Source organism: Dipodomys ordii, unplaced genomic scaffold (assembly GCF_000151885.1).
Source record: "Dipodomys ordii isolate 6190 unplaced genomic scaffold, Dord_2.0 Scaffold28, whole genome shotgun sequence".
Classification (NCBI taxonomy): Eukaryota; Metazoa; Chordata; class Mammalia; order Rodentia; family Heteromyidae; genus Dipodomys; species Dipodomys ordii.
In genome coordinates this window covers 3,410,457-3,423,324 of record NW_012267244.1, presented here as the reverse complement: position 1 = coordinate 3,423,324, position 12,868 = coordinate 3,410,457, and the positions used below count along the sequence as shown (strand labels likewise).

The 12,868-nt window shown below is 33.6% G+C and overlaps 1 protein-coding gene across 4 annotated transcripts in view; it reads right to left on the bottom strand.

The window, feature by feature from the left end:
- Positions 1-83: 83 nt before the first annotated feature.
- The window catches only part of Tmem161b (transmembrane protein 161B), a 57,525-nt gene continuing 44,740 nt past the window's right edge, over positions 84-12,868 (bottom strand). For all 4 annotated transcript variants that reach the window (XM_013015912.1, XM_013015910.1, XM_013015913.1 and 1 more), the window contains 7 exons: positions 12,169-12,320; positions 11,672-11,732; positions 10,708-10,848; positions 8,164-8,277; positions 3,857-4,031; positions 2,634-2,730; positions 84-1,360 (listed from right to left, as the gene is read on the bottom strand). In XM_013015912.1, coding sequence (XP_012871366.1) covers positions 1,083-1,360; positions 2,634-2,730; positions 3,857-4,031; positions 8,164-8,277; positions 10,708-10,848; positions 11,672-11,732; positions 12,169-12,320 — 1,018 coding nt within the window. In that variant the 3' untranslated portion in view covers positions 84-1,082. The remainder of the gene's footprint in view (positions 1,361-2,633; positions 2,731-3,856; positions 4,032-8,163; positions 8,278-10,707; positions 10,849-11,671; positions 11,733-12,168; positions 12,321-12,868) is intronic.

Genomic DNA, 12,868 nt, shown 5'->3' with positions numbered 1-12,868 from the left:
AAAAAAAAAAACAAAAAAAACAAAGCATTTACAGTATTTTAAATACTTTCACACGTGTGCAACAAATAAATTACATGCTCTGCTGAACTTTCAAAATGTATTTTAATCTCATTCCAAACAGAAATAAAACTTCTTGGTACAAATACATCTCATTCAAAATCATTTTTTCACATACATTCAGCAACATAAAATATTATAAGAATCCAATAGTTTCACCATTTATCCCTCAATATATTATATATTTAATATATAATACAATACATACAGGTAGTCAGCAGGATTACAAAGAAATTTCTTAGAAAGTCTGATCAGTATTGATAAATATTTTTAGACTATTGGAAGAATTTAGGATCATAGAAAGAATAAAATATAGCAGGCCCAAAACTAACAGTAAGATTGCAAATGTTCATATGGCCAGTTATTTTTAAAACAACTTTCAAGTTGGGTAGAATACATATTCTTGCTACTCTCAAGCAACAGTACTTGTGGTATCAAGTATGTAAATCTCCATTAAAAATAACTATGCAGCTTTCTTTACTGTAATATACAGTAACTATCTCTTCCTTTCTGTTGGATTTTGTGGTTATATGATAGTAACTAGAACATTACCAACAGTTGATTTTAGTTCCTTTCCTTCCCCTAAAACATGGCTCAGTTTGGAGATTGTTCTATAGATAGCCACTATGACTATTAACAGTACCTTAATACCATTAAGAGCAATCAATAACTGGAGACAATATGAGAAGTTGTGAAGACTGCTGGAGGTTTCTACTGTAAACCAAGGTAATCAGAAGTATTACCCCTGCAGATAGCCCTCTCACATTTGTTAATACAATGAGTTAAAATTCCAATGCCACAGTGTAACAGTTAACAATCTATCCTGTGATTTTAAATATTATAACATTAATTCACCCTGAGAATACAGAGGAAGCATTTAAAATAAGATTTTCTGATATGTTTCTTTTCTTTTTTTCTTTGTATTTACTTTCTTCTGGTTTTGTGTCAGGCCTTCAAGGCTGACACAAGTATTATATTTATACTTAAAAATGTGACTTGGATATCCTTTCCTTGTTGACTGAGATTCATGCCACAGTCAGATACTGGTGATAGAAAAGCCCAAAAAGGCTTGTAGAAAAGAGGCAAGCAGCAATCCACCATGTCAGAAATGATAAAAGTCCTCGAAAGAGAAGAGGAGTGAAAATGTTTTTTAAGCTGCTCAGTGCCACTGTTATTTGCGTAACAGTTACCTTCATCTTCCCATCAGTAGATGGCAATTCAGAGTAAACAGAATTGGAGGCAAGACTATTATCCACTGGCAAGGCAGAGATTGGTTCTGGATAAATCCCCCAGGAATGATTACCTAGAAAATTCAAGACACAAAACTTGGTAAGTAATTCAGTGTTGAAAATAAAGTTAAATAATAGTATTTTTCTATCTACTTAAACACTTGACTATAGTCTCTTCTCATCAGTGAAGGTATACACAAAAGCAAAAAGTCTGACATACTTTAATTAACTGTAGTAAAACCTGCTAAGATATTAAAAACAAGTTTTTCCTTGTATAAGACATGAATCAACTACAGACTCAACAGTTTCTTAGAAACCTTTTCTACCTCTACAGTATCAGAGTAAATTTCTTTCTTAGAAACTGATTTCAATATAAAAAAACTATTAATAACTCTTAGAATTTTTTTCATCATATACTTTCCTACGTTGCATAGGATATGAGTCATGTAATTTACAACTGAGCTACCTACCCTTTTACGTTCTATATATTCCTAAAGGACATCTGCATCTATCATCAGCTCCATAGTATCAACAAAGCCTACCAAATAATGGTTTTAGTTTCTTTCAGTGTCTTAAATCGCATGATGGTAGCTCCTGATCTAAGCAAAGGGAAATGATCAATGCAATAATGATCGCTCTTGGGTACTACTACTCAGGGACTTAACAACTTAGTGAAGAGACTTGTAATAGAATTTTGTCCTTTCACTGAAAAATCTCTATCCTTTCAACACAAGTTTTCTAAAATCAAACCCATCTGAGGGCTCGGTATTTGTCTAAGTTTACAACTAGCTTGTAGTAATCTGAATGTTAAGACACAAACCCTTAAGTCACTCTCTAAATAAAACTAAGATTGGCAGTACTCATTTATGTTACCTGGTAAATTAGGGAATTACTTATAATTCTTAAAAGCATGAAGTTATATCATATGAATCTGAGTTTTCAAAATCAAGATGAATCAACTTTTATAGCTAAAACTTCCCATCCTTCTTCTTAAGACTTTTAAAGAGAAATATTGTTACAAAGCATATTTTTTTCAAATAACCAAAAACATTAATTACCTTAATATCATTAAAAGCAATCCATAACTGGGGAAAATATAAGTTTTAAACACAGCTAAAGGTTCCTACTGTAAGCCAAGGTAATCAAAAGTATTATCCTTGCCGATAGACCTCTTGAAATAACCAAGGTAACAGTAACTTAAAATTCTAGTGCCAGTGTCAACAGTAATCTATTCTGTGATTTTTAAATACTGTAACATTAATCCACCCTGATAATACAGAGGAAGCATTTATTTGCTTTCTTCCGACTTTTGTAGAAAACATTTCCTAGTTGCCAGTGCATACATACCTAGTGTTTTCAAGAGTAGAGTTGTGTGAAGCAGCATTACCAGAGGTGCCACATACTGCAGGGCTATGACACAAAGGTAATAAAAGACTCGAGCCACCTGCAACCAACAATATGTGTGACTATCCAATATAGCTGACATGTTAGGAATAAAGTTTCATGTAATTATCAAATTGAAACATTTAAGAGTTAAGCAGTCCTTTCAAGGGAAGAAAACTAAATAATATAAGTGTGTGCTTCATTATAAATATGCCCAAATCTTAGAAAGGTTCAACTGGTAGGTCAAGATTTGGAATGTGAAAATATGAGAATTAAAAAAAATTTCAAAGATAAAACGGTCAAATCTCTATGTTGCAAAGTTATACACAAGCAGAAACTCCTCATAAACACATTAAATCCTTACTATATATGGACATAATTAAGATCAACTTACAGAAAATATGAAAATACTGAAAGGTTAAAAAAAAAGGTTTCTAGGTGTGTAGAAGAATAAGAAACAGAGAACTCTAATACCAATTCAGCAAAAATGATATGACCAGATTATAAATCCACTATAATAGATATATTCCCACATTTTATTTTATTTTATTTTGGTTGTTCATGGGACTTCAACTCTAGGCCTGGGTGCTGTCCCTCAGCTCTTCAGCTCAAGGCTAGCACTCTACCACTTTAGCCACAGCACCACTTCTGGTTTTCTGCTGGTTAACTGGAAATAAGAGTCTCATGGATGCTCTTGCATGGGCTGGCTTTAAACAATGATCCTCAGATCTCAGCCTCCTGAGTAACTAGGATTACAGGTGTGAGCCACTGGCACAGGGTTATTTTCTGTAATCTCCATAAACAGTTACATCTCAAGATACAGAGACTAATGTTAAAAGGAATAAATTTAGCCATTAAAACTAGTATTTCCTGCTCCTTTAAGTACTAAGTTCTAACTAGTAATGCAATGTCTTAAATTCAGACAAGTCCCACTTAGCAACAGTGGCATACTACAACCTTGTATCACCCAGCTATTTAACACATAAAATAGGAGGAGGAACCAAGATCTTTTTTTTAACACCAATATTAGATAACGGTCTCTGATGCAAGTCAGTCTAACACTGTTGCACTTATTTACAACAAGAGTATTATGGGATGCCACACTGTCCATTAAAACGAACCAAATTCCATTGTATTTTTACAACACAGTTTTTGCCATGTTTTATTTTTATAGACATAAGACTCACCATTTTCTGTAGCTCAATTGTACTTATTCGACCTGCTTCTTTTTTCATCTGATCCACACACTTCTGGGCTAAGTTTAAATATGCTTGCAGGTGACTACGCATCATGGCCAACCGCAAAGCACACAGGAAGATTATTAACCAGAGTCGCAGAGTATCGAAGGTAGCTTCTGTCATTCTACAGATCAAAAAGTTGACATGGTGCCCACAAAGACCACAATATGTTACCAGGATAGTAATATGCTGTTGTTCACCATACAAAATACAGGAAATCTGTACTTTAGAGACATGAAACCAAAGCATCTAGCTGGACATCAATGGCTCACGCCTGTAATCCTAGCTACTCAGAAGGCTGAGATCTGAGGATTGAAGTTTGGTTGGAAGCCAACCTGGGCAGAAAAGTAGCTGTACCAGTTAACCATTATTCAAAAACTGTAGGTGGCATTGTGGCTCAAGTGGTAGAGTGCAATGAGCACAAAGAGGCTCAATGATAGGCCCAGGTCCAGACTGCCATAGACTTTTCTATAGTTATTTTTCATGTATACTAGAACTAGACAGATCACTATAGCATGAGAGTTTCAGTAACAAATATCTAGAAGAAAAAAATTAGAGCAATACTGGGAGGCCCTTTTTCTATCTACTCACATCCATAGAAGAAATATCACTAGTGACATGAGAGGTGGGAACTCTCAGAAAAAATAAAGTCATAAGGATCATCAATGACAATAATCAAGTCAATGATCCATCTATAATTGACTATAGTTTTATATGAATGTATACATATTGAGCTGGGGACCTTTCACTCTGCCATGTCTCTAGTCAAGATCATTGAACCAAAGCTCTGGTATATTATAAAGACATTAGATGTCTCACATTCCTCTATAGGTGGTTTTAACCTACCCTATGCTGAATCTGGCCCAGTTCTAAACAATTCCTCGAAGTAAGTTGAGGATCCAGATAGCAAACTGCATTCTTAACTAAACAAGGTTCCTTATGATATTCTAGAATGATGACAGAAATTTTTATGTCCTTTTAGGGTTAAATTTGTTGCTATTTTTAAAGACCATGGTTTCTACTTTGATAAAGGATCACATTGTAATTTGAAAGCCATAAGCAGACCATGTTTGATATCTACTCTAGTATCTAACACATATCAAGTATTTAATGTGACTGTTTAAAGACACTGACTGATTTGCCATTTAGGAACTGGAACTTAGAAAGGTCCTCCTGAAATTCTTAAGAACATGGATATAAACCAGCACAAATGGGAAAAGATTTTTAAAGTCCCCATCCCCCAAGAAAAAAAAAATCAACAACCTTATACTAGTTCTCTCCCCAAATGGTTCCATTACCACCCAGTTCTTCTGTCCTAGAGCAAGTACCTAGGAAAAGAACTAAAGGCACAACACAGGAAAGTTTCTTGGGGGAAGTTATGTTGTTGAATAGGTTAGGAAACAGAAGTCATAAAAGTTTATGATTCTGTGTGAACTAGGGACAGAACCAAGGCTTTACAATATATGTTCATTTGCTCTGAAGGAATAACGTATCAGCATATGTGCATGATAATAACAATGAGATGAAGGGACCATTTATGTAATTGTAAAAGAATGCAAAATGAATACAAAGCCTGGAAGCTATCCAGGGGACCTGCATATATAACTGTGCTTCTGGAGTGTGTGAAAGGGGAATGATTGGTGGCCTCCTGCAGACAGCTAAGCCACAGCCTCTAAGGACAACAGACAGGCAAAGAAAGAGACTAAAGTAGGAAATTAGAAATGTACTTGTTCATTTTATAACCTTGGGATTATAATCAAGTGATTAGCAATTCAGATTAAAGTAGTATGACATGGTCAAACATGTATGTGAGGAATAGGCACAGAAATTTTTCTAACATTGGTCTTTACAAGGATTGTTTAAACCCATATTATTATTTTTGATGTATCAGAATATATGGATGAATTTAAACACACTTCCAATTTGAAACAGGATTACAATAATTTTTACTACTGACTTTTTGATAAACCAAATTGCCTATGTAAGAGAAAAAGAATCTGTTACTTTACTTTTTCCTTTGTTTTAAGCTCTGATAAATGGGCACTCACTCACTCATAATCCATCACAGACTATGGATTCTAAAGTAAATGAAAAACCACCATTGTTAATTAATAGAGAAAAATGACTTAATTATAATTTTGTCTGAAGCGTTTATAGCATTTTGTATATAAGCAAAATGAGAAATAAATTTTAATACAGCTATCTTTTTCTCTTTGAGATAAAATCTCACTATGTAGTCTAGGCTGGCTGTGAACTCACAATCTTCCTGCTTTAGCTGGGATTATAGGTGTACTGTACCATCATACCCAGCTTCTCAAATGTTTTCTTTCTCTCAGCTGTGGTACTGGAGTTTGAATTCAGGGGCTTTGAGTTAACACCATTTGCTTGTTCACAGCTGGTGCACTAACACCTGAGCCATGTCTCCAGCTTAATCTTTAGCTGGTTGTTTTAGAATCAGAATCTGGTAAACTGTTCAGTATTGTCCTCAAAATCCTTCAGATTTCAGTTTCAAGTACTTAGGATTAATGGGGTGAATAATGGAGTCTTTCTCCAAAAATTTTATATACACCAAACCTGATTGATAAATCTTAATGACATTGTTTAACTTCTGAATCTGTCACTTCATCTGAATGAGAACAGCAACTATAGATCAATAATTCCTGGGTAAATTATAAAAACCACAAAACATTAACAGGTAGCATAACTGCTTGTATCAAGTGTTAGTTTCCTTGTTTTCCCAACTTTATTAAAATAAAATCAGAGATCGTAACTATAAGGGTATGAACTCATATTTTTGTGACCAAATGTTGGGTAAGACTAAGATGTTTTCAACATCAATATGAATTAGAAGTATCTGTAGGATTTTTCCTACAAACTAGAATCCTTAGAATTACTTTTAAGCACTAGGAATCTGTCAAGTTAAAATGACTCTTAAGGTTTAATTGTGTGCAGGAAAAAAACATGCTCTTTGGTGGATACTTTCCTGGTAAACAGTATTTTGAAAAAGGGTCATGTACTTGTACCAGGATATATAAGAAACATTTAATATAAAAAGCATGATGTAGAGTCAATGACTAGTCAAGTTTTTCTATTTTGGTTTTGATGAGATAAAGCAGTGAAAAGAACCTTTATTAGGTACTTACTTCCAGTTAGTTGCTTACATGCATTAATATCGTCTAATTCTAATGATAACACTGTGAGGTAGAGACTACCTGTCTCAACTGACAATTTTAGAAAAAAGCAAAACTACAGTTTGAGCCAGCTCTCTATGAACCTTTCTATTATCGAAACATAGTTCCACAAGACATATGTCTCATATCAGATATAGTTATCACTTCTTAGTAAACTATTTGTTTCCTTGACGTCTTCCTGAGCTAAAATGTTCTAACTAGAGAAATTAGTATCTAGTATTAGATAATAATGTTAAAGAATTATTTTGAAAGTATAATAATAATTTCATCATAGAAAAATGTCCTTAATTTTTTATGCAACACATTACTTCTGTATAACAATGTTATTCTTCTAATTTATCTGAAAAATACTTTATTCCCAAAGTAGATAAAACAGAAATGTAAAAATTTTTTAAATCTCCATGTAGATGTGATTCCACTTACTCTTTTGCCCTCCATAAATTTTAATTCAAAAAATGTAATAAAAGCATTTTATCAGATGCTAACTGGCCACTAAGAAAAAAAAATACAGGTGTATAAGATAATATTAGTGTAGCACAGTAATAATCATGATCCATAAAAATAATGGCTTGTAGCTGGGCACTGGTGGCTCACACCTGTAATCCTAACTACTCATGAGCGTGAGATCTGAGGATCACGGTTCAAAGCCAGCCAGGGCAGGAAATTCTGTGAGACTCTTATCTCCAATAAACCACTAGAAAACCGGAAGTGCTGCTGTGGCTCAAGCGGTAGAGCACTTGCCTTGAGTTGAACAGGCCTAGAGTTCAAGCCCCACGACCAATAAATAAATAAATAAAGGCTTGCAACTTTAACTTTGTAGCATATCTTTTAGCATTTCTCCTAATTAAAAAAATATAATAGTTCTGTCATTAAGAACTTAAATACAAGCTGGTACAGTAGCACATGACTATTCTAGCATTCAGGATGTGAAGGCAGGAGGCCTAATAGTGGATTGGCATCCTGTGTTAAGCAAATAAAAAAGCCCTTAAATACTGTAAATAACTGTTAGGAAAACAGCTTTATTTATAACAAAATAATATTTAGCCCTCAAATAAACATACTTACAAAGGGACACTTTCTTTACCCAATGGTGGGTTCATAATGTAGTCTTTGGTGATTGGTTTTACCCAGAGTAGAACCATAAATAAAGGTGCCAAGAAGTTGATATGAAGTAATGTTCTGAAAGTGTGTAAGAAACAAGCATAAAAATCCAGAAACAAATGCACTAATTAACTATAGAAACATGGGCATTAAATTTTTCTTCATTATTTAGCACTGATTTGAGAAACAGTGTTTCTCAAACATTTTTTTCAGATGAGAACACTCAATCTCTGGCAATTTAAACAGGTTAGAAGTAGGTCTAGGACTAAAATGCAAATTTGTTCCTTTCAATCCTAGGAACTATTCTTTTACCATCTTTTGATAAATCCCAACAAACAGTACTTCAATAATTTTGTCTTAGTTATGAGTTCACTGGTAGATACAGAGAATCAAATGATACTTTCCAGTGCAGCTGAAACATATATATAGCTAGGGCTATAATGTTAGAAGACATTTTGCAGATGGAACTTATCATAAAAACCTGTAACTGAGAAACCTTTCAATATGTAATGAGCATGTATAATGTTTAAGTTATCTTGTTAAAATAAAAAATGATTCATACATTTTTGATTATTGTGAATATAGCTGATTTCCTTATCCTAAACAAAGCAAGAAAAATTTCTCATGATAAGGTCATATACCTAACACTGCAATTGAGTCTTAGGGCTGAGCTAGCTATAATTCCATAATTACTAAGTTTCTAACCTATAGAACCATTTGGCAGGTAAAATTTTCTATTTTGGAAAAAAGGCAAATTCTTCAAGCTATTTTATTACAATGTCCTACTTGCACTATCAGCCACACAGGGAGCTAAACTAGGGAATTTAAAATATATAAACAAAACTTAAAATATCATTACACAGGCAATGGGAGTGATCTGTGTAAGGAACAGGACTTGGTTTGAAAGCCAGGAACACCTGACAAGGAAAAGTGGGCCTTTGAATACGACCTCTGGTATGAAAACAAGTCCTAGTGCCTAGCCATGAGCACGAGGACAATGCTGCTCTTTGTGCCAGTCAGGTTACTCACCACGGAACTAGCTTGCCCACACCCTTGGATCAGAGCTGAGTGCTATAATACAATGAGGGGCTGCAATACACTGAAAATAAAATAAAGCCCCAAATCCCCAAAGGGAAAAAAAGCTTAAAAAAGAAGGCACCTTTACTGAAAAGGATACTAAAATGTGACACCCCTCCCCGGAACCACCACTAAACGCTCTATGTTTTTATAAAGTGATTCTTTCATCCCACAGCTTTGGTAAACCATCGGGTGTGGGGGAAGAAAGAAGCAGTATTAGGTATGCAGTGTTGCTAGGGAACACTCTAGTATCAAGGAGAAGCCCACAGCGGTTTCAGTAGCTTGTGAAGGGCTCCCCTCCACCCACCCTTTTCAGCTTATTTAAATCTTAACACTGGGGTTAGTGGACTGAAGTGTGTGTGTAGAGAGAAGGGGGAGAACCAGGTTTTGTTTTAAAAGAAGCCATTAGAGAGAGGTGGTGGGAGAAAAGCAGGATGACATAGTCAAGAGCATGCTGAGTAAAAGGAGGGGGGAAAAGGGATAAAGGAGTATGTAAAGGGAAGTGATAATAAGTAAACACATGCAGAAAGCACAGGTAGAAAAATGGAGACAAGGAGAAAAATGACAGTGAAAATTAAAATAAAGGAATATCAGGGAAATGCTAAAGTCTAGAGTACCAGCATCATTAAATATAGGGTCTTAAAGAGCAGCATCATTAGAAAATATGATTACTTGGAGAAATTTAATGACTATAAATACATGTAAAAATGGATTATTTTCAAGTTAGGCTTCTATTACAAACAAAATGGTAAGAACTTAGATCTGGATATAAGCTGGTCTCTGTCAAGGTGTCGATTACATCAACAACAACAAAATATTTGTAACAATCAGGGAGAGTACAGTAATGGACTTTCTGAAGAGATTCAATATGATTTCTCCAATTCAGACTAAAATACAATTTGTTGGTTAAAAATAATCTACATTATAGAATATTGCACAGTATTAGCAAAAATAAAATTCCAAAATAGCATATCATCTTACCAAAAGCCTAATAAGCACATCAATAATTGAAAGAAAACATGTATTCTTCTATGGTCTTTAGCTTAAAAATATTTTAAATAAAAGCAATGTATTAAAATAAACATTTAAATTTAAATAAGTATTTTAAGTGCTTTGATGTTTTAAATGGAAATTGCTACAGCTCCTCAGTTCAGATATCAAGCTTAAAATATCAGAGCACTTTGAATTAAAAATTTCAGTATTTTCATTTTTCACAGATAAAACAAAATTTGTAATTAATGACATATTTTTCAACACAGGATTTAAAATTTTGAAGAAACTGCTTATGTTTGAGAGAGGAAGTAATAATGCTCTATCAAACTGATTATTAATTTTCAACATAAAATTTATGATTTTATTATAATAATATACCTTCATTAAGATGGAAAACATATATTTATCTGCATGTGCTTATGTACATTTTCCGCTTACTGTGTAATTTTTTCTGTTGCCAAATTCAGGGCATCCAGATGCATTTGAGCCAGTCGTAATCCAGGAAATGTCAAAAAAGCCCCAATGAGTGAACAGAAAAGAGCCAGGAAAAATTTGAAAGTGAGTTTTGAAACAGGACCTCTAAAAGTAAAGTTGGGAAAAGAAAAAAAAAGAGTTGGTGAATTTTTATAATTAACTTTCTAAGAATTTTCTTTTCTTCCAATCACAGTAATATCAATAAAATAAACAAGTAAATGTATATACACAGGACTGATTTTACTCGAGTACTTGTAACAGATCTTAGTGAACAAAAACCAAGTCAGGTACTTCTTTAATTAAACGCATAACACCCAAACCACATAACCAACAGAGAAAACATATATGACTTAAATATACAATTAGTTTCATTTTTTTTTTTTTTTTTTGGCCATGGGGCTTGAACTCTGGGCTGGGGCGCTGTCCCTGCACTCTTCAGCTCAAGGCGAGAACTCTACTACTTGAGCCACAGTACCACTTCTGGTTTTCTAGTGATTTATTGGAGATAAGAGTCTCACAGACTTTTGCCCAGGCTGGCTTTGAACTGTGATCCTCAGATCTCAGCCTCCTAGTAGCTATGATTACAGGCGTGAGACATGGGGGCCCAGCTAATTTCATTTTTAAAGACAGTGGAATTAAAGAGAAAAATCTACCTAAGAATTAAAAAAAAATTTTAAACAGCTATAAAAATTACGAAGAATGCTGTTTCTAGAAGGGATGGTCTAGGGCTGGAAATGGACCTCAGTGCCAGACCTAATCTAATATGCCTAAGGCTAGGGCTGATCCTTAACATTTGGTACACACGTACACACACATGTACACACACACACACACACACACAGGAAATTTTTTCATGGATGAAAAACAAAAACTGCTCTACTAAAAAAAGAAAGTGTTAAAATTTAAATGATGCTTAAAAAAAACTTACTGAGATTCTAGACCTTGCTTTTCAAGAAATTGCATTGCACTGTCTGAAAAATTTGTAAACCCTGTTTTGGAAAAAAAAGATATTATCATAGAAGTGAAATACAGCATCTTTCCCTAGAAATTCAAAATAGAAAGCAGAACATTCTAAATTCAGAACTAAGCTTAGCTCTTTTATGTGTCCATTAGTATGATATAATGTAATAAAATTTGGTTGATATAAGTTGATAAAATTTGGTAATTATCTGTTCAGTCTTGAAAAAATACCTTGATACTGTACATTTCATAGATGATCATAATTGGTATTAATTCTTAATGTGAGTAAATATTAGCATTTTAAAAACATTATTGAGAACAATGAAGAACATATACCTCAACTCTAACTTTCAACACTTATAACACATAAATACTGAAGTAAAAAAAATAAACTTAAATTGAACAAACTTAAATAAAACAACTTAAACGAAATAAAAATTAACAAACTTAAAATGAAACCATTACCTGTTTCAAGTCCAAATTCCAGATAATTCTCTGTTACAATCAAGACGGCCATTGCTTTGACGAAGAAAAAAAATCCAAAGGTGACACAGACTGATCTTTCACCACCATCTTCTACTTTAAAATAGTGTGTAGTTAATGAAAATAGAACTTTGCTGCAGAAGGAAAAGTTCAGGAAAAAGTACAAATAACTGTGGGAGTTATGCACAACTACTTTCACAGAACAGGAACTCCAACAGAATTTGGTTACAATATTTATTTTGATTCTACATGCTTGTCTTTACCCTTTGGAAGAGAAAACAACAGCATCTTAATAGTCTCTCAGGAAACTGGACACAAAAACAAAGCAAATTTAAGTGGAATATAGCATTTAAAAATAGAGCATTTTTAAATTAAGGAAAAGTATATCAAAATTAAGGGGTCAAATTTTTGTTGACTCAAATTTATTAGGGGACATTTAAAGGTATTTCATGTAATAGGTTCTAAGTGACATGAAAGCCAGGATACAGGGTTATTTTAGGGTAGTATATTGAGTATATCTGGCAAACATCACTTATAATTAAACACACAAACAGCAGATGAACTTTTGTTTACCACCTAATTATTTAAAATTTGAAAATTCCTTATAGCTATGCTGATCTGCAGCTGGGATCACCACTTTACACTAAGGTAAAATGAAAACAACAAACTCTATAGAACACTT